Source organism: Triticum urartu, chromosome 2A (assembly GCF_056163025.1).
Source record: "Triticum urartu cultivar PI428250 chromosome 2A, HENAU_Tu73, whole genome shotgun sequence".
Lineage (NCBI taxonomy): Eukaryota > Viridiplantae > Streptophyta > Magnoliopsida > Poales > Poaceae > Triticum > Triticum urartu.
Window position 1 is genome coordinate 48,294,770 of NC_141874.1, and position 26,017 is coordinate 48,320,786.

A 26,017-nucleotide genomic window follows, 5' to 3' on the forward strand; every position below is an offset into this window, starting at 1 on the left:
ATAACGTCTTGTTCTGCAGGGAGAACAGGTGCATCACCTAGCAGTGCTTGTAGGAAATAATCTTTCTTGGCAGCTATGAGGATGATCCTCAGGTTCCGGACCAGTCCGTGTAGTTACTGCCATTGTCTTTCAGCTTGGTTTTCTCTAGGAACGCGTTGAAGTTGAGGACTACGTTGGCCATTTGATCTACAAGACATATTGTAAAGATTTTAGACTAAGTTCATGATAATTAACTTCATCTAATCAAATTATAATGAACTCCCACTCAGATAGACATCCCTCCAGTCATCTAAGTATAACATGATCCGAGTTAACTAGGCCGTGTCCGATCATCACGTGAGACGGACTAGTCAACGTCGCTGAACATCTTCATGTTGATCGTATCTTCTATACGACTCATGCTCGACCTTTCGGTCTTCTGTGTTCCGAGGCCATGTTTGTACATGCTAGGCTCGTCAGGTCAACCTAAGTGTTTTGCATGTGTAAATCTGTCTTACACCCGTTGTATGTGAGCGTTAGAATCTATCACACCCGATCATCACGTGGTGCTTCGAAACAACGAACTGTCGCAACAGTGCACAGTTAGGGGGAACACTTTCTTGAAATTATTATGAGGGATCATCTTATTTACTACCGTCATTCTAAGTAAACAAGATGCATAAATATGATAAACATCACATGCAATCAAATAATAAAAGTGACATGATATGGCCAATATCACATAGCTCCTTTGATCTCCATCTTGGGGCTCCATGATCATCTTGTCACCGGCATGACACCATGATCTCCATCATCATGATCTCCATTATCGTGTCTCCATGAAGTTGCTCGCCAACTATTACTTCTACTACTATGGCTAACGCGTTTAGCAATAAAGTAAAGTAATTTACATGGCGTTTCTCAATGACACGCAGGTCATACAAAAAATAAAGACAACTCCTATGGCTCCTGCCGGTTGTCATACTCATCGACATGCAAGTCGTGATTCTTATTACAATAGCATGAACATCTCATACATCACATATATATCATTCATCATTCATCACAACTTTGGCCATATCATATCACAAAGCACTTGCTGCAAAAACAAGTTAGACGTCCTCTAATTGTTGTTGCAAGGTTTACGTGGCTGAAATAGGGTTCTAGCAAGAACGTTTTCTTACCTACGTGAAAGCCACAACGTGATTTGTCAACTTCTATTTACCCTTCATAAGGACCCTTTTCATCGAATCCGCTCCAACTAAAGTGGGAGAGACAGACACCCGCCAGCCACCTTATGCAACTTGTGCATGTTAGTCGGTGGAACCGGTCTCACGTAAGCGTACGTGTAAGGTTGGTCCGGGCCGCTTCATCCCACAATACCGTTGAAGCAAGATAAGACTAGTAGCGGCAATAAAGTTGACAACATCAACGCCCACAACAAATTGTGTTCTACTCGTGCAAGAGAACTACGCATAGACCTAGCTCATGATGCCACTGTTGGGGAACGTTGCAGAAAACAAAAAAAATTCCTACGGTTTCACCAAGATCCATCTATGAGTTCATCTAGCAACGAGTGATTGGATTGCATCTACATACCTTTGTAGATCACGCGCGGAAGCGTTCAAAGAACGGGGATGAGGAAGGCGTACTCGACGTGATCCAAATCACCGGAGATCCTAGCGCCGAACGGACGGCACCTCCGCGTTCAACACACGTACGGTCAGCGTAACGTCTCCTCCTTCTTGATCCAGCAAGGGGGAAGGAGAGGTTGAGGAAGATGGCTCCAGCAGCAGCACGACGGCGTGGTGGTGATGGAGCTGCAGTACTCCGGCAGGGCTTCGCCAAGCACTATGGAGGAGGAGGAGGTGTTGGAGAGGGAGAGGGAGGCACCAAAGGCATGGGGTAAGAAGTCCTCCATCTCCCCACTATATATAGGAGGGCCAAGGGGGGGGGGGGCGCCGGCCCTAGGAGATCCAATCTCCTAGGGGGGTGCGGCCAAGGGGAGGAATCCCTCCTCCCCAAGGCACCTAGGAGGTGCCTTCCCCTCCTAGGACTCTTCCTTTAGGGTTTCCCCCACCCTAGGCGCATGGGCCCTAGGGGGAAGTGGCGCCCCAGCCCACTTTGGGCTGGATCCCTTTCCACTTCAGCCCATGGGGCCCTCCGGGATAGGTGGCCCCACCCGGTGGACCCCCGGGACCCTTCCGGTGGTCCCGGTACAATACCGGTGACCCCGAAACTTGTCCCGATGGCCGAAATAGCACTTCCTATATATAATTCTTTACCTCCGGACCATTCCGGAACTCCTCGTGATGTCCGGGATCTCATCCGGGACTCCGAACAACATTCGGGTTACTGCATATACATATCCCTACAGCCCTAGCGTCACCGAACCTTAAGTGTGTAGACCCTACGGGTTCGGGAGACATGTAGACATGACTGAGATCGCTCTCTGGTCAATAACCAACAGCGGGATCTGGATACCCATGTTGGCTCCCACATGCTCCTCGATGATCTCATCGGATGAACCACTATGTCGAGGATTCAAGCAACCCCGTATACGATTCCCTTTGTCAATCGGTATGTTACTTGCCCGAGATTCGATCGTCGGTATCCCAATACCTCGTTCAATCTCGTTACCGGCAAGTCACTTTACTCGTACCGTAATGCATGATCACGTGACCAGACACTTGGTATCGAGTGGGCCCAGTGATACCTCTCCGTTATACGGAGTGACAAATCCCAGTCTTGATCCGTGTCAACCCAACAGACACTTTCGGAGATACCCGTAGTATACCTTTATATTCACCCAGTTACGTTGTGACGTTTGGCACACCCAAAGCACTCCTACGGTATCCGGGAGTTACACGATCTCATGGTCTAAGGAAAAGATACTTGACATTGGAAAACTCTAGCAAACGAACTATACGATCTTGTGCTATGTTTAGGATTGGGTATTGTCCATCACATCATTCTCCTAATGATGTGATCTCGTTATCAATGACATCCAATGTCCATAGTCAGGAAACCATGACTATCCGTTGATCAACGAGCTAGTCAACTAGAGGCTTACTAGGGACATGTTGGTGTCTATTATTCACACATGTATTACGATTTCCGGATAACACAATTATAGCATGAATAAAGACAATTATCATGAACAAGGAAATATAATAATAATGCTTTTATTATTGCCTCTAGGGCATATTTCCAACACTATCGAGTAGTCATCAGCTTTGCTCTGCCAGACGTTCATAACATCTGGTGTTGCTCCAGCAGCAGGCCTGGCACCCAGCGGTGCTTCCAGGACGTAATTCTTCTGAGCAGCAATGAGGATAATCCTCAAGTTACGGACCCAGTCCGTATAATTGCTACCATCATCTTTCAACTTTGCTTTCTCAAGGAACGCATTAAAATTCAACGGAACAACAGCACGAGCCATCTATCTACAATCAACATAAACAAGCAAGATACTATCAGGGACTAAGTTCATGATAAGTTTAAGTTCAATTAATCAAATTACTTAAGAACTCCCACTTAGATAGACATCCCTCTAATCTTCTAAGTGATTACGTGATCCAAATCAACTAAACCATAACCGATCATCACGTGAGATGGAGTAGTTTTCAATGGTGAACATCGTTATGTTGATCATATCTACTATATGATTCACGCTCGACCTTTCGGTCTCCGTGTTCCGAGGCCATATCTGCATATGCTAGGCTCGTCAAGTTTAACCTGAGTATTCTGCGTGTGCAAAACTGGCTTGCACCCGTTGTAGATGGACGTAGAGCTTATCACACCCGATCATCACGTGGTGTCTGGACACGACGAACTTTGGCAACGGTGCATACTCAGGGAGAACACTTCTTGATAATTTAGTGAGAGATCATCTTATAATGCTACCGTCAATCAAAGCAAGATAAGATGCATAAAAGGATAAACATCACATGCAATCAATATAAGTGATATGATATGGCCATCATCATCTTGTGCTTGTGATCTCCATCTTCGAAGCACCGTCATGATCACTATCGTCACCGGCGCAACACCTTGATCTCCATCGCAGCATCATTGTCGTCTCGCCAATCTTATGCTTCCACGACTATCACTACCGCTTAGTAATAAAGTAAAGCATTACATCGCGATTTCATTGCATACAATAAAGCGACAACCATATGGCTCCTGCCAGTTGCCGATAACTCGGTTACAAAACATGATCATCTCATACAATAAAATTCAGCATCATGTCTTGACCATATCACATCACAACATGCCCTGCAAAAACAAGTTAGACGTCCTCTACTTTGTTGTTGCAAGTTTTACGTGGCTGCTACGGGCTTAAGTAAGAACCAATCTCACCTACGCATCAAAACCACAACGATAGTTTGTCAAATAGACTCCGTTTTAACCTTCGCAAGGACCGGGCGTAGCCACACTCGGTTCAGCTAAAGTTGGAGAGACAGTCGCCCGCAAGCCACCTATGTGCAAAGCACGTCGGGGGAACCGGTCTCGCGTAAGCGTACGCGTAATGTTGGTCCGGGTCGTCTCGTCCAACAATACCGCCGAACCAAAGTATGACATGCTGGTAGGCAGTATGACTTATATCGCCCACAACTCACTTGTGTTCTACTCGTGCATATAACATCAAAATAAATAACCTAGGCTCGGATGCACTGTTGGGTTTCGTAGTAATTTCAAAAAATTTCCTACACACACGCAAGATCATGGTGATGCAAAGCAACGAGAGGGGAGAGTGTTGTCTACGTACCCACGCAGACCGACTGCGGAAGCGTTGACACAACGTAGAGGAAGTAGTCGTACGTCTTCGCGATCCAACTGATCAAGCACCGAAACTACGGCACCTCCGAGTTCGAGCACACGTTCAGCTCGATGACAATCCCCGGACTCCGATCCAGCAAAGTGTCGGGGAAGAGTTCCATCAGCACGACGGCGTGGTGACGATCTTGATGTACTACAGCAGCAGGGCTTCGCCTAAACTCCGCTACAGTATTATCGAGGACTATGGTGGCTGGGGGCACCGCACACGGCTAAGGAATAGATCACGTGGATCAACTTCTGTGTTCTAGGGTGCCTCTACCTTAGTATATAAAGGACCAAAGGGGGGGAGGCTGGCCGGCCACAAGGGGCGCGCCAGAAGAGTCCTACTCCCTCCGGGAGTAGGATCCCCCCCCCCAATCCTAGTTGGAATAGGATTCCTCGGGGGGGGGGGGGGGGGAAGAGAGAGAGGGGGCCGACCACCTCTCCTAGTCCTAATAGGACTAGGGGAAGGGGGGAGGCACGCGGCCACCTTGGGCTGCCCCTTTCTCCTTTCCACTAAGGCCCACTAAGGCCCATATGGTTCCCGGGGGGTTCCGGTAACCTCCCGGTACTCCGGTAAAATCTCGATTTCACCCGGAACACTTCCGATATCCAAACATAGGCTTCCAATATATCAATCTTTATGTCTCGACCATTTTGAGACTCCTCGTCATGTCCGTGATCACATCCGGGACTCCGAACTAACTTCGGTACATCAAAATGCATAAATCATAATATAACTGTCATCGTAACCTTAAGCGTGCGGACCCTACGGGTTCGAGAACAATGTAGACATGACCGAGACATGTCTCCGGTCAATAACCAATAGCGGGACCTGGATGCCCATATTGGCTCCTACATATTCTACGAAGATCTTTATCGGTCAGACCGCATAACAACATACGTTGTTCCCTTTGTCATCGGTATGTTACTTGCCCGAGATTCGATCGTCGGTATTCCAATACCTAGTTCAATCTCGTTACCGGCAAGTCTCTTTACTCGTTCTGTAATACATCATCCCGCAACTAACTCATTTAGTTGCAATGCTTGCAAGGCTTAAGTGATGTGCATTACCGAGAGGGCCTAGAGATACCTCTCCGACAATCGAAGTGACAAATCCTAATCTCGAAATACGCCAACCCAACATCTACCTTTGGAGACACCTGTAATGCTCCTTTATAATCACCCAGTTACGTTGTGACGTTTGGTAGCACCCAAAGTGTTCCTCCGGCAAACGGGGGTTGCATAATCTCATAGTCATAGGAACATGTATAAGTCATGAAGAAAGCAATAGCAACATACTAAACGATCGGGTGCTAAGCTAATGGAATGGGTCATGTCAATCAGATCATTCAACTAATGATGTGACCTCATTAATCAAATAACAACTCTTTGTTCATGGTTAGGAAACATAACCATCTTTGATTAATGAGCTAGTCAAGTAGAGACATACTAGTGACACTCTGTTTGTCTATGTATTCACACATGTATTATGTTTCCGGTTAATACAATTCTAGCATGAATAATAAACATTTATCATGATATAAGGAAATAAATAATAACTTTATTATTGCCTCTAGGGCATATTTCCTTCAGTATGATGTCGGTTTTGTGCAGCACTCCCCTCTCCATCAAGGTCGGCGGCGGCCTAGCCGGTCGATTTGATTGCCCAGAGTGGAGCCATGAAGGTGGGCAAGGCTGTCAGTTTTGCTCTGGGCGCCTGCTTGTGCCATGGGCAGGATGAACGTGAGCAGTGGCGTACACGGCAGCAAGCCAACACAGGTCCACAACGGAGCAGTTCATCGGATGGTTGCCACTTATAGCAGGCGGTAGCAGCTGCATCACCAAGGTATGCAGCTCCTTTTATTCTTTTTTCAGACCCATTCTTTTGCATGTGGGCTTCTAAAAATTGTGGTTCAGCACATTCATCGGTGTGAAGTACTGAGCATACGTACAGTTTCTTATGCTTCAAGGTAAAAGTCATGGTTTTTTTTGTTGTCAATTCTTGCAAGACAGGTTTCTTTGGTGGTCTAGGTTAGAAACTATCTCACGGCAACGCATGGGCATTCACCTAGCCAATATAAAAAAGAAAAAGTCATCGGGAGGTCCAACAGAACCTGTCCAGCTAAAAAGAACGAAAATCCCAAACTTCCGATCCCCAATCCCGGAAAACCCTAGCCCCCAAATCGACTGAGCTGAGTGCAGCCTCCTCCTGAGCCCCGACCATGACTCCGACCCATCCCCATTGCCATCCCCAGCCACCGGCGGCCCGCAACAATGGTGTGATCTGAGGCGCGCCACATCGCTCTTGGTTCCTGCTGCTTGCATGGAGCGGGCACCGGAGCATCGGCCGCAAAAGCTCTCCGTCGCCGCCGGCGTCGGCGGTGGAGGCGGCGAGGACCGCCTCAGCGCACTGCCGGACGACGTCCTCGTCCACATCCTCCTCAAGCTCTGCGACACTGCCCTCGCCGCTCGGACCAGCGTCCTCGCCCGACGCTGGCGCCGCGTCTGGGCTCTCCTCCCGGAGCTCCATTTTCCCGTCGGCACTGGCCCCGACCGGATACGCGCCGCTCTCACCGCCCACGATGCGCCGGCCTTCCGGCACCTCTTCGTCGCCGCCATCGAGGTCACCCCGGAATCCGCTGCGTCATGGCTCCCCATCGCCGCGCGCCGCCTCTCTGGTGTCCTGCATTTCAAGAACAGGGGGGACATGAACGAGGCCTCCGCCGGGGAGAGAGGTGCCTTGCAGTTGCCTTGCTTCGAGAAAGCAACCAAGGTCGTGCTCGATCTACGTTCTATTGGCCTCACCCTGCCGCCTTCCGGCGAATTTACCCGGCTCACCGATCTGGAGCTGGTTCACATACAGCTGCACGGTCCGTGTAGCCTCAGCGACGTTGTCTCTTCACCGCGGTGTCCATCTCTGCTTCGCCTTTCCGTTCGCAGTGTCAGGGGCTCACAATCCAGTCGCAATCTCTCCTGCAGTTGAAACTGAGCGGTCTGCGTACCTTGCAGCAGCTCAATATTGTTGCCTTGTCTCTGCAAAAACTAAAAGTAAAACTTTGCTTCACCGATGCTCCGAATCAAAGTCAACCAGTTGCTCACATCTCAGCCCCTCAGCTGGTGGCACTAGATTGGACGAGTGCTTATGATCCTAGCTCCGTTCTGTTTGGCGAGATGCCACATCTCCAACAACTCATCACCCGTCCTCTTATTGTATATGGAGGAGATATGTTTTCTGCACGCAATCGTCACAGCTTGATGCTTCCACACCATTTTCACCACATCAGCAAACTTATTCTCATCCTTCTCTATCTACCGGTATGTGATTGTGAGTCAATCGGGCCAAACTCTGACTGAGAGTTAAACGTCAGGAATACTATGTCATTTGGAATACGTACTTGTGAAACCATACAAAAATTGAAAATTCACAACTATGCATGCACACAGGTGAATTGTTTAAGTATTGTGTGTTGCTAGTCACTTTGTAGAAATATGAGATTTTTGTGTCCTTAATTGTCCAACTATTGACCTGCTGTATGACTTCCTATATATGAACCTACAGGTCTGTGGGGACAAACGATTCTTGATGGAGGAGATGACAAAGTTACCTAACATCACCACCTTGGGACTGGTCGTATTGGCCTGTGGACATTCGTTTGGAGCCGGCTCATTCCATGTTCTCAAGATGTCTAGTGGTATAAGAGAGCTGACGCTTCAACTTGTCACTCGGAGCGACTGTAAGGTAACACTATACTTAGTTTGTGGCGAATCCTATTGCTTAGCAGCATGTTGACCTACTCTTGTTGTTGGTTCGGGTTAGATACTCATGTGTTGCTTATTAAACTTGACGACGTAATATACTACTCCCTCCGATCCATATGAGTTGTCGCTGAAACAGATGTATCTAGACATATTTTAGCGCTAGATACATCCATTTAAGCGACAACTAATTTGGATCGGAGGGAGTACTTGGGTTCATGACTTTGTAGTAGGTTTTATTTCAAAAGATCACATGTCTTTTTGAAAATGTCAAAGCAAATTGATGGGGTCATATTTCCACTTTTCCAGCATAAAATTGGAACCCTCATTTGTTCTTCTTGAGAAAATATAAATTCTTCTTTTATTTTTTTCATGGGTTGATGATAGCATGATGCATCAGCATTGGTATAAGGTTGATAATCTGTTGGCTGTACTTTTTTCTGTATGCATACAACAATTATACTTTCAACGATATTCTGGTTACAGATTAATTTGTCTGTCTTATTCTTCTGTAAATTTTGTTGTTGGCAACTTGACATATCTAAGATTATCCATGCAGTCTAATAATTTCTAGTTTCATGTCTCTTGTCTCAAACCATATCATTTGATCTTAGTACTACTTATTAGAGCTGATATATATGCATCTTGTTTCAGGCATTTGCTGTGTGCCAATCAGGTTGCATTTGTGCTGAGCCATCAAACTGGGAAACCGAGGACCTCGTGCTACCTTGCCTCAAAGAATTAGCAATCAATGACCTGAGAGGAACTGAACATGAACTCGCTCTTGTGAAAAGGTTATTCAAGTGGGCAGCAATGCTAGAAAGGGTGGCAGTAATTTTCGAGGACTCGATCGCTGAAAGCAACTGTGAAGAGTTGCGCCGGTTGCTACTAAGCTTCTCTAGGCCAGCAATATGTATGAAATTCTCGCATGGAGGATGTTTGCCATTTGACTAGGGCACCAGCTTTGCCGATTTGCTATGGTTGTCAGTTCAGCGGGCCTACTTTTGTGAGACTGAACCTTGGTACAGCTTGTTTAGGTCCCGCAACTTGTTTCCAGTTTTTCTGAGACTGAACTCCTGTAACATGTTCAATTGGAACCTTGTTTCCAGTCTCATCCAGCTCAGTCGTTTTAGTTTTTCATTCAGTTCTTCCCTCTGTGCGTGGGCGGGTGTTCGTGTGAGAAAGACAAAAATGGGAAGCAAGTCTTCTGTTTTCTTTGTTTTTGCAGGAAACAAGTCGCTACTGTTTTGTCACACAAAGACCGGAATCAAGTTGTTGAGTCCCGTGATGTAAAAAAACCCAAAAAAAACTAGTTAGAGTCTCGTGTAAACTAAAAGAAAGTACAAACTAAAATCGATTTCAGCCTCACAAGTATTTTAGAAACAACTTATGATCTGCTGTTTTTCTCTCCTCTCTTGCGGGGCGACTAGGGAAAGGCTTCCTCCCCTCGATCTCCACCGGTGAGTCTGTGGATTCGCCTCTCCTCCGCTCGCCGCCTCGGTGGCCGGTGGCGGGGAGGTGATTTCTGATGCCTCGGCTTTGGTTAGTAGATAGATAGGATTTTAGGGGCCGTTTGCTTTGCGCCCGTGATGGCCGCGCCCATATTTTGGCGCAGAAATTGGCCACCCTGGTTTCGCCCGCGTGTGGCCGTGAAATCTGAACCGCCCAACCAAAATATTGGCGTGGTCATGGGACTTGGGCTTTGATCCAAACGCTACTCCCTGCAATCAGTCAACGCCAAAATTTTGAGGTGGCACCCGTCGGCCATCATCCAAACAGCCCCTTAGTCATCACAGAGACGACGCTCAGACGGATGATGACGTTTTGGGCTCCATTCCTACTCAAGTTCTTAAAAGGGGCAGCAAAATGCTTAAGAGCATCTCCAACACTTCACCGAAAACACTCCCCCAATAACCACTTATTGGATGGTAAAAGAAAATTAACCACTTACTGGGGCTCGTGAATAACACTTTTCTGATCATTAGGGACGGATGCTCCAGTAGTTCCCCAATAATCAATCTCGACATACAAATGACCCACTTGTCAATTGGTAAGCGATGGCATGGCGGTGCTCCGGCGGCTGTTCAGGCGGTCTAACGAAACTTCGATGGCAACGCGTGTCTGGTGGTGGCGGCGATGCTCCGACGGGTCCGATGGGGGTCCAGCAATGGCGGCGATCTGAAGTGGTCTTGCTGCGGCCCGGTGTCCATTTATGGCGGAGCAATGACGTGGCAGCATTTGGGATCATATTGAGAGAGGGCCGACTCCCCCTCATTTAAGGAAAGATGGGCGGTTTTATTGGTGGTCACCAATAATTTATTAGGGAAAGAGGAGCTGTTGGAACTATTTTATTTCGCTCAACTCTCCAATACGAAGAAATTATTGGGGAAAAGCGATCTGTCGGAGATGCTCTATGCAATTAATTAATTGACTCAATCACTACATTTTAGGCTACTCGGGAAGTATCATATACTAGTATCATGCATAGATACTAGTATATGATACCATTTTCATAGTGCATAGTATCATAAAGTAATAGTATTATAAATTATCTTATTGGGCCATTTGCATTTATGTCCCTAACTCGAACCACCTACTCAAATTTTACCCCTAATTTTGAAGCATGCTCAAATTTGCCCCTCTGTTGTTAAGTGACCTTACAGAAATGCCCTCCCGTTCCATTTTCGTCTAGTCAAAGGGGTTTGACCGTCTACCTGACGTTTTTGTGGACAATTTGCCTCCATGGGTCACTTACAAGTGGGACCCAGTCAGAAAAAATAAAAATGAAAAACTCTTTCTCTCACCCCTCACTCTCTCACTTACATGTGGAACCCATAGAAAAAATAAGAACAAAACTCTATCCACCCTCTCTCTCACTTACACGTGGGATCCCACATGTAAGTGTCTAGTTATTTTTCTTAATTAGTTTAGCAATTGTGTTAATTGGTAGGGCCCACTTATTAGTCCCAATAATTAGCCCAATATTTAACACTAGCTAGCATTAGTGTTAATCTAACTAATGGGCCCCACATGTCATAGGCAACCCATTAGTACTAGTAAAAAAATCATTTGAAAATGTTAAATGTATATAGGAAAAAATGTTGACCAAGTATTTAAAAAATGTAAATACTTCATTAGAAAAAAATGTTAATCAAACATTTGAAAAAATGTTAAATGTGCATAGAAAAAATGTTGCCATGTATTAAAAAATTGCAAATCTTGTATTGGAAAAATGTTAATCAAGCATTTGAAAAATGTAAATGTTTTTATAGAAAAAAAATTATTGACCATGTGCTAGAAAATGGTTAATCTTGTATTTAAAAAATATTAATCCAGCATTTGAAAAATGTTGAAAATGTGCATAGGAAAAATGTTGTGCAGGTACTAAAAAAATGCTGAATGTATATTGAAGAAATGTTGACCATCTATTAAAAAAATGTAATATTGCATTTGAAAAGATGTAAATCAAGCATTTGAAAAATGTTAAATATGTATAGAAAAAATGTTGACCATGTGTTAAAAAATGTTAATCTTGTATTTGAAAAAGAATTAATCAAGCATTTGAAAAATATTTAAGAAAATGTGTATAGCTAAAATGTTGACCATGTATTAAAAAATGTTAATTTTGTATTTGAAAAATGTTGAAGTATGTAATAAAAAATTGTTGACCATGTATTAAGAAAATGTGAAACTCATATTTGAAAATTGTTAAATGTATATTTTGAAAATTTTCTTGATACAAAAAATGTAGAATGAAAACCAAAAGAAAGAAAGAAAAATGAAAAAACAATGAAATCCAAAAAATAAACAAAACGAAAAAAAGAAAACGAAAAATAAAAGGGAAGAAACAAACGCAAAAAGAATAGAAAAAATATGAATACTGACAAAGAAACAAAGAATAACAAAAACTCCCTGAAAACTAAGAAGGAAACAAAAAAACCGAAGGAAAAAGAAGGAAAATTTAAAAAAAAGGAAAATGCATAAAAACCATGAAAGGAACAAAGAGAAACCAAAAGAAAAACGAAAAAACAAGGTATAACGACAAAAAAAAAAGAAAACCGAAGAAGAAAGAAGAAAACCAAACAAATCACAAAAAAAAGAAATAAAAACAAGTACGATATTTTCACCCTAAAGTAGCATGTGCCTTATTTAGTTCCACGACCTGGGATCATATCCTCGCGTGCCCTATTTTTCTCTTCCCTTTTCTCATGTTTTACTACCGCTACTGGCCCGGCCCATTACTGTATCGTCTTCATGCGAGAGATCCTTCCATCTTGCGTAAAGCGAGATATAGCCGCCACGCCGTACTGCACGCACAGCCTCACTCTTGTACATGGTCCAAGTAGTTGCATTGTTGGGCCTTTTTTATGGGCCACGGGTGACATTTCGCGATTGGCCTACACGAAAAATAAAAACCGTTCCCACCAGTATAAATAAGTTCACAAATTTCCTTAAATATCAGCCAAAGTGCCAGGAATAAATAAACAGATTATGAGGAAAACACCGAGGCCTTGAAGGCTTCGGGTGAACAGGTTTAAAACATGCATATAAGCAATGGTGCGTAATGGCACGCCGAACAGGTTTTGCGTTTTTTTTCGCCTTTTGCAACGCACGGGCATTCGTCCTAGTACAAACAAAAAGCGAAAAACAAAACTAACACGCATGACGTCCAACGCGGCAGGACCATGTCGTAACGGGGCCGGCCCACTACGAGCCAGCTGCTGGCGTTGGCGTATGGCTCGCTTCGGGCGACACATAGCCGCGCCCGAAGGTCCGCTAAAACAAAAGGCAGCTCGAAGTGCCATGGGTAGTGAAAAGTCTGCGAGACTGAATATTACTCCGTCTGAACCTACTGTAAGCACGCATATCCATCCATCCACAGTGATTTTGCTGGCACTGGCAGAATTAATCACGCCGGCCCCCATGGCCAAATTCCCCTACCCGTCCATCCATCACGCGTCATCGTCAACGGTGGAGCAGCAGCGGCGGCAGAGCACGTACTCTGCCCCGCCTGTCTCCCCTGGACACGCTTTGCTCCGCTGCTGTGCTGCAATGGAGCAGTGGAGCTGCAATGCATCCTCTCTGTGATCTCTTCGCATGCACGTACTGAGAATAGCGGCAGCTTCTTATTGGCTCCTTTCTGCAGTGCGACAATAGTTACTACTACTGGCCAGCGAGGAGAATGGAGCCCAAGCGCAGCTCCACACTGTTAGATCGTAGGCCGGAAAATACGTACTACACGCGTAGACTCCGAGGAAAATTGATGAGACGCACACAATGACCGGCCCATGTTTGAAGGTTGTGGCCAGGGGGGTCGTCGACGAAGAAATAGAGGAAGAAGACGGGGCGCCCCAAATCCACATCTTCTCTTCATCTCGGCGGCGGGCGAACTCGGGTGCCTATCGGGTTCACCCCGCCCAAAGATTTGCCGATGAGGTAAAAAAGGACATCCTGTCTCGTCTTTTCTTTGGATTGCTTCGGTTGAATGCAATGTGGCTATAGAAACAATGGTTGCAATTGTGCAATGTTTGTGTTTTGTAATGTTTTCGCGTATTTTGGAGGTGGACTGGTTGTCGCAAGCCAGGATAGCCGAGGGGAAGCGGTTCATGATGCTGGATCCAAATGCCATGGACCAATTGCAAGATCGTTTTGGGATCGATGGGTACGTACCATGATGGTGAGCGGGGAGGCGTACATTGCCAAGCCGAATATGACGTAGAGGATGCCGCGCTATCAGGCCATACCTCAAAAGGCTCGCTGCCTTCTCTAGATACTTGATTGGAAGAGAGGGTAGATGTAAGGTAGTTGATGTGAGCGGAGATCACGCGTTATAGGATGACATGGAGCTCCAAACACGCGTGAGATGACGATGCACACACCGGAGGAGGGAGCAATGCAAATAGTGAAGCATGCGACATGTGATATATGCATATGGTTGAGTGCTTTATTTTTTTGCTCATGTAACTTGTTTAAAAAAATATGTGCATGATTACTTTTGAGATTAATTATATGAAACGCTCCGGCAAGAAGGAGATTATTATATATGTAACGTTCCGGCAAAAAGGAGATTGCAAGAAACGTTAATTCGAGTGATAGAATGAATATGAGGGGGGAAATTGAGGGCTGAAATATGGAAACTCTGGGTTTGCACCTTTCCTCGGCAGCTTCTAAAATTTTAAGGAATACGCTCCATATATGCTTTGACGACAGCACATACACAACTATGCTAGAGTTGCTCTTAGCTTAGTGCTCGATTTCCAAAAGCTCCAAAGAGGGGGTATACATGGTTGAAGCTGTACGGAAGGGCATGAGAGCATCTATAGCCGGGTCACCAAATTCAGCCCCTAAAACATCCGCAGACGCGCATCTACAGTCGAGGTCACCAAATTCGGCCCTTAACCGCGGACACTGGCTGGGCACTCGTCAATTTGTGTCCTCCACACCCACACTCCTCATATCTAATACCCTATATCCATACTGCCATGCAATGTGAACATAAAATTACCATGTAGATCACCACGCGGACTAGGAAACGGACATAGGTATGCACATCCGATCACCAAAAGATCACAGACGGATCTTCAAAAGCTACTCACGATGGAGACGGCGAAGATTCACCACTTCCTCGTTGGGCCTTTGCCCTTCTGGTCGCCGGCGCAGCTATAGGCGTCGGCGGCAGGTGGTGGATCATCGCAATCATTGGAGGTGGAGTTGTGGTCGTCATCGGAGAGAACGATGAGCCCCTTCATCGGACGGACGGCCCGTCCTACTGCCGCTTGAGCTTGGCCACCCGAGCAGCCCGTTCATCGGGCGCGACGGCAGTTCCACCGCACGCCCCGACTCGCAAACCGCTGTCGTCCGAGGAAGAAACGGCGTGCGGGCGAACCAACTACACACCACACACATGCTTTGTCCTACATGGCACACGAAATTTGCCATCCCGTGTCAAGATTCGTGCACAAACGAATCGACGGCGATCAACACGTGCGGGCGAGTTGGAGAAGTGCCACACGTGTGGGCGTTAGTGTTTCCGAAAAACTAAAGGTACGTATAAGGCAAGTTACAAAGTCCATAATTAAGAAATTAGCAAGCTAGTACTTTTGGAAGCGCAATTTTTTAACCATCATATTTGTTTTGTCATATACCGTTTTTTAAGCATCCTATATATTAATTATGAAAAAAACATAATGCACTCTCTTACAATAACAATGCTAGATCTTAGTTCTTGGAATCTTCTTATACGGAATTATCTGGAATATAACATCTGTCATTCTACATTCATCGATGTTGTCCATTGAAACATATCATCGAGAGGGAAAGTCAACCATCGGTTATCACTATACACCGTCGGATATTTTCTTAAATAATCGAGAGGCACACATGTACCGTCGGCCATTTTCACTCATAGATGAGAGTTTTGTTTTCACCTTCGGCTATTAAATTTCACCGCCGGGCATTACATGTAATCCCCGTGGGTGTGGTAAAAACCGCCGGGCATTGCATGTAATCCCCGAGCTCTGTCGTGTCTCCCTCCCTTGCTCGCTGCCTCTCGCGGCGGGCGGCGCGCGCCACTGATTCTGGCGTGCGCGTGCGGACGAGCGAAGCGGGCACTAGCACCCACCGCTGCCCGTGTGGACCAGCGGCTGGCACGAGAGCAGGCTACGCAACCCTCAGGGAGCTGCGCATGGGCCGGGAGGGGCCAACTCCGGCGTCCGCGCTACATCGACGGGAGATCGGCGACAATGCAGATCCGGCGCTGCCCCTCTGTCCACCTTGGACCGCTCCAGCGCAATGTGGAGGGCCAGCTCCTCCTCGACGTCTAGGTCAAAGCCGGAGTGGCTGCCGGAGCTCGACATCTCGCCGGATTCGATCGAAATCGAAGAGGGAGAGGAGGGGACGGAGCGAGATGGAAGAGTGGAGTAAGATCTAGGGTTCATACAGGGGACGGACTATGGTTTTTGTGGGGATGGTGTGGGTCGATGGTGAACCGGGCTGACGTGGCGGGAGCACCCGGGTCGCCTCATATCCATCCTACATTTGGCCGGATATAAGCGGCGCAGGACAGCCCGGACGTTTGAGACGTCCATATGAGTTAATTTTTTCGATCGGTGACTGATCGATTCGTCTGTCCGAATATTTGAGACGGGTCTGAGGCGCCCGGCTGGCCAGTCAGGAGGTGGATGGATCATGGATGCAGCAGCTAGCGGCAGTACGTACGTACGCACTGGATAGTGGGTCCAGCCGAAGCATCGGGCGTCGACCATCAAGGCTAGTTATTTGTCCTGCAGCTAGCTAGCTAAGCCTGGGCTGGGCTGGGCTGGGCTGGGGCCGGGCACTTGATGGCAATCACAGGCGCCACTCTGCAGTGACGATCGCCGTCGCTTTCCCCTCTCCCGTTAAACCCATGCACACAGTCGCAGCCAGCCTAGCTTCGCATCGCACGGGACGCCATTCAATAACCCGCTCACGGCTAACCTAATTCCCTCCCCGCCAGGAAACCCTCCGTCCACATCGATCCCATGATTCCCATCTCCACCTCCACCACCTCCGTGCTCCGTCTCCCTCTCCCTCCGTATATACGCGCCCGTGTCCCCTCCCACCTTCCTCCCCGCGTCCGTGGCCAGCACCCAATCCACAGCCGTACCATTGCTCGCTGTCGCTGGCCGGCTAGCTAGCTGCCTCTCGCTTCCTACGTGCCTCGTTGGGAGAAGAGGCCACGTACGCGCGTACGTCGTCGGATGGCGTCCACGACGGCCGACGACGCGGGGGCGGGGCGGCGCAAGGCGGGCACGCCGCCGGCCCTGCCGCCGCCCCCGGCGGAGCAGGCCGTGAGGTGCCCGCGCTGCGACTCGCCCAACACCAAGTTCTGCTACTACAACAACTACAGCCTGTCGCAGCCGCGCCACTTCTGCAAGACCTGCCGCCGGTACTGGACCAAGGGCGGCGCGCTCCGCAGCGTCCCCGTCGGCGGCGGCTGCCGCAAGAACAAGCGCTCCCGCTCCGCCTCCTCCGCCTCCCGCGGCCTCTCCCTCACCACCCCGGCCGGGGGCGCCGCCGACCAGGACCAGCACGCCGCGAGGATGGGCGTGGGCGGGTTTCCTGGTGGCGGCGGCGACTTCCGCGGCGTGGTCGGCATGCTGCCGGTGCTCCACTCCCCGGCCGTCGTCGGCCAGTACGTGCCGTTCGGGGACTGGTCCTCGGGGGAAACCAACGGCGGTGGCGCCGCACGCCACGCAACCAACGGATCAGGAGGAGCCGGGAACGGAGCGGCGAGCAGCGCCATCGCGTCGTCCATCGAGTCGCTCAGCTTCATCAACCAGGACCTCCACTGGAAGCTGCAGCAGCAGCGGGTCGCCACCATGTTCCTCGGCCCGCCTAGCGCCTCCTCGTCCTCCCACCCCCACGCCGTCGGTGGTGGCAGCAATGGCATGCCAGCCGCCGCGCAGTTCGGGGGAGGCGGCACCTTCCTGCAGATGGCGGGGCTATCCGGCTGCATGGAGACGCTGCCGGCGGCCACGACGTGGTTCATGGATAACTCCTACGCGTTGCCTTCCCCGCCCCGACCCGCTGCCGGCGTGGGCGCCGCCAGTAGCAACATCAACAGCAGCCGGAGTAGCGGCGGCGGCGGGGACGATAACGCCACGTCGAACGACAACAACAACTGCGGCGGCTCGATCCCGTCCTGGGGCGACATTTCGACGTTCGCAATGCTGCCGTAGAAACTTCAACGACTTCCGAGTGCGGATTCCGAAGGAATCGAGCTTGTTGCTAGGGCGGAGGCTAATTTATCCCTGTTATTAATTCATTAGCGAATGGTTGGTCTCTAACTGGGTTGAGATATACTAAGTGTATTAATTTTACTTCTTATGAAGTGATATAGTCTGTCAGTTGTCACAGAATCCTAATCAGCAATCCATGTATCATGTAATCTTCTTTACCGTTTCTTTATTTTGTTTCATTTTCATTCGCTTTTGCCTTTGTCTATGCATTTTTACATGCATTCGTGTTGTTAAATGACATGTGAGCGACTATTTGTAAGTCGTCTAAATTTTAAATTTGATGTAAGTCGAACTTTTTCATATATTGTTGTTCTTCCTATTTGGGTTCTCCTTCCCCACACTCCCTGTTGTCACCGGCCGAACCGCCTGCCACCATGGCAAGCGGCACTTCCACGCACCTCCCAGCTCCACCATTCCGTCGCCTCCGGCCTAGCCGGCAATGGCGGAGCCAGAAAAAATCGATCGAGGGGGCCAAGTGATGGTGAATCAGATTGGGGAGGGCCAAACCATTGAAAGAGAGGCATTTAGCAGCAAGTAATGACTAATTTTACACTGTTCACAAGAAAATTATCAACAAATCTTGGATGTTAGGGGGGCCAGGGCCCCTACTGGCACCCCCCTGTCTCCGCCACTGCTAGTCGGCCATCCCTCTAACCCCGCTCCCCCTCCCGGCCCACACCCCCACACCCCACACACCTTCTGTTCTTCTCCAACACCGGTAGCCCTACCCCGCACCTGACCGTCAAGTCTTCGACTCACCTCCACCTAAGAGATGCGGCGAGCCATATCACTAGGGCTCTAGTTTGTTCCTGAACCGGACTCGCCTACAGCCCCGCGTATAGCATCCACCCGCTGCGGCGCCCCAGGCCTGACCTTGGAGCTGCACCTCGCATCCTAGCTTCTTCTCTTCTCACAAAAAATTGAATTACACGCAAATTCAGATAAGTTACAAATAGTTCATGTGAAATGACTTAGATCTCATGTCTAGGCTGGATTTAAACGTGTTCGATTTGAGCTGGATGACGTTGTGTTTGTGTCTAGCCTCTTTTTTCACCTACCGAGTTTCATGAAAGCTAGACAGACAGATCGATGAGAGATGGGCTCAAGTGTTTGATGTTTATGACCATCTTTATCACACAAGGTTCATCACTTCGGTTGCCTGCACGCTACCTCTCTCACAAAAAGTGCAAGCAGAGGCGAGCTCTATTGGGCTCTTTATTTTTTTCCAGGGAAAATGCTTTTTCCACACGTCCAAAAAATCTGGAAAAAAGTATACATGTAGACATATAGTTGTAGTATGTATGTATAAAATTTTATGAACATATATATCCATATGTGATGTACACAAAAAAGACAAATACACAGATTAAAATTCGCCTTTTCTTTGTTGTATTTGGGTCAAATATTTGTCTTTTTTGGTAGCATGCAAATAATCAAAATAGTTGATGCAATTTTATGCGCACTTGAAGAATATGCATATCTTTGTAGAAAAAAATAACAATTTTTGAAACTTTAAAATATTTTTGAAACGAGCTCCATGGAGCTCTGACCTCGGTCTTTGCAACGCCGCACTCACCTCTCTCTGTCTCTCTCTAAAAGAACGATGCAGGGTTGCAGGAAGTAGCAAGACATTCATGGCCGCCAATGTGAAGCCCTAAATCAGTAATGGCGAGGCAGGTTGTCAGAGCCTAGTAACTCCATCCCCTGTGGTAAGTACGAGAGAGCAAGATATGTTGGATGCATCATGGATGGTTCCGAAATGAAGGCTCCTTTTTCATCTTCCCAGTAAGATTCTTCCATTCCTAGGAGCATCGATCACACCCAAGGCCGACAGGAAAGCAGTAATTCTTACTCTCCAACAGGACCGAAGACTGTTGTGAGATCTTGAATACGTACTCACTTCAGATCGATCTAGGAGCCTAGCTAGGCTGTAGGGGACCACTTTGCCTCGAGCTCGATTAATTTCACCACTATCAGAGCATATGGCTAAGGGCGTGTTCGGATCTCCTCCAGCTTCACAAAACTCTCTAAATTCAGCTTCTTAAAATAGCTTCCCGCTCCACCTGGCGAATTCCATCCGTTCGGCGCCGAGCGCAACTTCTCCCATCGCCACCTTTCAGCTGGCAACCCAGCTGTGGAGACAACTGGCCTGTTCAGTGCCACTTTTGGCCCGCTGAAACCAGCCTAGTTCGGGATGCTGCTCCTCGCTCGTGCAAGGTGACTCGGGCATCAATAGCATCGCCGCATCGGGCTGGGCTTCTCCTTCCGGTGAGCTCCCTCACTAGTAGAAAAAGGGTCAAACGTGAAGCACATTAGTGCCGGTTTGTATTTGAGCCGGCACTAATGTATACATTAGTGCCGGTTCCAACGGCTAGCCGGGCCGCTTTCATTAGTATCGGTTCGTGGCAAACCTTTAGCACCGATTCGTGCCACGAACCGGTACTAATGAGAGTGGTGGCAGGATGTTGTCAGACTGGGGCCCCTCCAGCCCCTTTAGTACCGGTTCTTGGCACGAACCGGTACTAAAGGTCGTCCTACATAAACCCTTCGTCCACCCGAGCTCGCTCTGTTCTTCCCCTTTCCCCTCTCCTCTCTCTGTTTTTCCCCTCTTCCTCTCGAGCTCATCACACATTTTACCCAAAATTTGTCAAGATTTGAAGGCCCTCACCCATTCAAATGATCACAAAGGTTAGCAACTTTGTCCTTTCATCTCTCATTGCTAGATTAGCTCTTGCAATGCTTTATATAGTGATTAATTTGTGAGTTTAGTAATTTGGGAGGATATATATATATGTGCTAGTATTTGATTTATATGCAGTTTGAGGTCAAAAATAACACTTAGTTTGCATATGTAGGTGTGGTTTACTTAGTGCCTTCTAAATCTCCGTCGTAACCACCCTCGATCGCCCGCACCGTCCCGTCGCCAGAACCACCTTGTGGTGAGCCTCTTGTTCATGAAATTTTATATAAAAATTGATGTTTGTGTGATTTGGATATATAGTTACTTGTATAATTATCTTACCCGTACGTTGTTTGTTATACATATAGTGCCATGGTTTTGATATCCGTCCCCGTCGGCCCTCGTCCTTGTTATGATTCGGATGTGGTATATATATTCTCTTTTAAAACTAGTTGCATTTCGTGTTTATGACAAATTATGCCCATCAAGTTGACATAGAAATTTTTTCTAGGAGGTATGTGAACCGGAAATTCCAACCGACCCTATTGTCGAGAGGTTAAATTTAGTTGAAAGAGAAAACGAGTACTTGAAAGAAAAATTGAAAAGAATTGAGGGGGAGAAGATGGAATTGGAGTTGCATGTTGCCGATGTCGTCGATGATCACAAGATCAAGATGGAGAAAATGCGCTTGAAGATTAGAAAGATTAGAAAATATGCCATCGATAATGAGGCTTGGTATCATTATGCTATTGGATCCATTGTTACCTTAGTTACGATCTTGATTGCATTTGTTGTTGCATTTAAATGCTTTAGCTAGAGAGTTATTTGTTTGTTGCATTTAAGTGTTGTATGAACTTGTATTAATTTGGTCTATTCGGTGTTGTGTAATGAAGATGAGCTGGCAATGGATGTACGATGACCGATGTTCTCCCCAGTTCGTTGAGGGCGTGCATACTTTTCTGCTTGCGGCTGAGGCAAACAAGCGGGCGGATGGTTTTATGCCTTGTCCATGTGCTGGCTGTAAGAATGGTCACAATTACTCTACGTCAAGAACCATTCACGTCCACCTGTTTAAGTCCGGTTTCATGCCCCACTATAATGTTTGGACCAAGCACGGAGAAAGAGGGGTTATGATGGAAGACAATGAAGAAGAAGAGGACGACGACAGCTATTCTGGCCATGGGTTCCCTGAATACGATGATACAACAATGGGGGAAGAAGCTGAGCCGGTAATGCGGGAAGAAGCTGAGCCGGCAATGCGGGAACAAGCTGAAGAAGAGGCATCAGATGAGCCCGTTGATGATCTAGGTCGGGCCATTGCCGATGCAAAGAGAAACTGCGCAAGTGATTTGGAGAAGAAGAAGTTGCAGCGCATGTTAGAGGATCACAAAAAATTGTTGTACCCGAATTGCGTAGGTGACAAGAAAAAGCTGGGCACCACACTGGAATTGCTGCAATGGAAGGCAGAGAATGGTGTATCTGACAAGGGATTTGGAAAGTTGCTGGTAATGATAAAGGATATGCTTCCAAAGGACAACGAATTGCCTGAGAGTACGTACGAAGAAAAGAAGGCTGTCTGCCCTCTAGGGTTAGAGGTGCAGAAGATACATGCATGCCCTAATGATTGCATCCTCTACCGCGGTGAGTACGAGGATTTGAACGCTTGCCCGGTATGTGGTGCATTGCGCTATAAGATCAGCCGCGATGACCTTGGTGATGTCGAGGGCGAGCGCCCCAGGAAGAAGATTCCTGCCAAGGTGATGTGGTATGCTCCTATAATACCACGGTTGAAACGTTTGTTCCAAAACAAAGAGCATGCCAAGGCGATGCGATGGCACAGATAAGACCGTAAGAAAGACGGAAAGTTGAGAGTACCCGCTGACGGGTCGCAGTGGAGAAAAATCGAAAGAAAGTACGAGAAGGAGTTTGCAGATGACGCAAGGAGCATATGGTTTGGTCTAAGCGCAGATGGCATTAATCCTTTTGGGGAGCAGAGCAGCAACCATAGCACCTGGCCTGTGACTATATATTTGTATAACCTTCCTCCTTAGTTGTGCATGAAGCGGAAGTTCATTATGATGCCAGTGCTCATCCAAGGCCCTAAGCAACCCGGCAACGACATTGATGTGTAACTAAGGCCATTAGTTGAAGAACTCTTACAACTGTGGAATGGAACAGGTGTACGTGCGTGGGATGAGCACATGGGGGAAGAATTTGACCTAAAGGCGTTGATGTTCGTGACCATCAATGATTGGCCTGCTCTCAGTAACCTTTCAGGACAGACAAACAAGGGATACCGCGCATGCACGCACTATTTGGACGATACCGATAGTATATATTTGGCTAATTGTAAGAAGAATGTGTACCTGGGATATCGTCGATTTCTTCCGAGTAGGCATCCCGTAAGAAAGAAAGGCAAGCATTTCAAACGTGAGGCGGATCACCGGACGAAGCCTCGCCACCGTACTGGTGCTGATGTACATGATATGGTCAAGGATTTGAAGGTGGTCTTTGAAAAGGGTCCTGGTGGACAACCTGTTCCGAATGACGCTGACGGACGCGCACCCATGTGGAAGAAGAAATCTATATTTTGGGACCTGCCCTATTGGAAAGACCTAGAGGTCCGCTCCGCAATCGACGTGATGCACGTGACGAAGAATCTTTGTGTGACTCTGCTTGGCTTCTTGGGCGTGTATGGGAAGACAAAAGATACACCTGAGGCACGAGAGGACCAGCAACGTATGCACGGAAAAGACGGCATACATCAGGGTCATGCAAGCTACGCTCTTACCAAAGAAGAGAAGGAAATATTCTTTGAATGCCTGCTCAGTATTAAGGTACCGTCTGGCTTCTCGTCGAATATAAAGGGAATAATAAATATGGCAGAGAAAAAGTTCCAGAACCTGAAGTCTCATGACTGCCACGTGATTATGATGCAACTGCTTCCGGTTGCATTTAGGGGGCTTCTACCGGAAAACGTTCGATTAGCCATTGTGAAGCTATGTGCATTTCTCAATGCAATCTCTCAGAAGGTAATCGATCCAGAAATCATACCAAGGTTAGAGAATGATTTGGTGCAATGTCTTGTCAGTTTCGAGTTGGTGTTCCCACCATCCTTCTTCAACATCATGACGCACGTCCTAGTTCACCTATGCGAAGAGATTAACGTTTTGGGTCCTGTATTTCTACACAATATGTTCCCCTTTGAGAGGTTCACGGGAGTCTTAAAGAAATATGTTCATAACCGTGCTAGGCCAGAAGGAAGCATCTCCAAGGGCCGTCAAAATGAGGAGGTCATTGAGTTTTGTATTGACTTTATTCCTAACCTTAAGCCGATTAGTGTTCCTGAATCGTGACATAAGGGCAGACTGGATGGAAAAGGCACGCTAGGAGGGGAACAAATAATATGTATGGACGGACATTCTCTCACTGAAGCACACTACACAGTTCTATAAAATTCTGCCTTGGTGGCTCCGTATATGGATGAACACAAGAATTTGCTACGCTCCAAACACCCGGAGCGGTCTGATGACTGGATTACACGTGAACAAACCAGGAGTTTCGCCAGCTGGTTGCAGACACGTACCATGCATGACACCTCTATTGAAGATGACCTGTACTTGCTGTCCCAGTTACCATCTTTGAATATAATGACTTTCAAAGGGTACGAGATAAATGGTAATACATTTTACACGATCGCCCAAAATAAGAAGAGCACCAACCAAAACAGTGGTGTCCGCTTTGATGCGGAAACCAAGACGGGAAAGGAAACATATTATGGTTATATACAGGACATATGGGAACTTGACTATCGACGTGGTTTGAAGGTCCCTTTGTTTCGGTGCAAATGGGTCAATATGACACGAGGCGGGGTAACGGAAGACCCGCAGTACGGAATGACAACAGTGGATCTCAACAATCTTGCGTATGCAGACAAACCATTCGTCCTAGCCTATGATGTGGCACAGGTTTTCTATGTGAAGGACATGTCTACCAAGCCAAGAAAAAGAAAAGATAAGGAAGCGAATGCATCGTACGATGAGCCAAAGCGGCACATAGTTCTTTCTGGGAAGAGAAACATCGTGGGAGTGGATGACAAGACAGACAAGTCAGAAGATTATGAAAAGTTTGATGAAATTGCTCCATTCACAGTGAATATTGACCCGAACATCCCGTTAAATGATGAAGATTTTCCATGGTTACGGCGCAAAGGGACACACGCGAAGAAAAAGTTTCACACCCAAAGATCTGGGATGTGATCGGCTTCACTATCATCACTTTTTTTTGTGTTTCACACCCAGAAGGGAATCTCTGTAATAGTTAGAGTAGTTAATTATGTGTTTTGGCATTTGAAACGCGAAGAAATTTTATGTGCAAACAAATTCTTTCATGCCTTTACTGATTTTAAAGTTAAGTTATTCAAAAACTAGTGATTCACATTAATTTCAAATAATTCAAAATTTAAACTATTCAAATTTAAAAACTACGGGCACTAACAGAAAGTTTGTAATTTTTTGTACCTAAAGCAAAAATATTCACAAAGAAACTCTAAATACACAAAAAAAACAACTCAAAAATAAATAAAGCAAAAAAAATAAAAAAGCCCGCCTACTAGGCCAGAGCGGCCTGCATACGACTAGAAACCCAACCTGTTGTTGGGCCAGGATGCAGGCCCGCAAAGGCCCAGTAGGCCAACAGGGCAGCACAGAACATGTAGGCCCAGTAGGCCTGCTTTGGAGAGGAGCTCGAGAGAGCTACCGCACGGGGGTTTATAAACCAGTGCGGTCGCCCCTCGGCTAGCGAGGTGGGACTAAACTTACGCACCGCACCTGCGCCAGCGCACCCCTTTAGTACCGGTTGGTGGCTCCAACCGGTACTAAAGGCCCCCCTTTAGTACCGGTTGGAGCCACCAACCGGTACTAAAGGGGGTGCGGTTCCCGCCGCTTGGCCTGGCCAAAACAGGCCTTTAATACTGGTTGGTGGCTCCAACCGGTACTAA

At 47.3% G+C, this 26,017-nt stretch overlaps 1 protein-coding gene and 1 pseudogene across 2 annotated transcripts; both read left to right on the forward strand.

Moving 5' to 3' along the window:
• The first annotated feature begins 6,934 nt into the window (after positions 1–6,934).
• LOC125540876 (putative F-box/FBD/LRR-repeat protein At4g03220) lies at positions 6,935–9,667 on the forward strand (annotated as a pseudogene). The gene is made up of 2 exons (XR_015614992.1): positions 6,935–8,542; positions 9,214–9,667. The product of XR_015614992.1 is annotated as a putative F-box/FBD/LRR-repeat protein At4g03220 (transcript).
• A 7,432-nt stretch (positions 9,668–17,099) lies between these two features.
• Positions 17,100–18,464, forward strand: LOC125540877 (dof zinc finger protein DOF5.7-like). Its single transcript, XM_048704413.2, has one exon. The coding sequence runs from the start codon at positions 17,298–17,300 to the stop codon at positions 18,276–18,278; it is 981 nt and encodes a 326-aa protein (XP_048560370.2). The 5' UTR covers positions 17,100–17,297; the 3' UTR covers positions 18,279–18,464.
• The last annotated feature ends 7,553 nt before the right edge of the window (positions 18,465–26,017 follow it).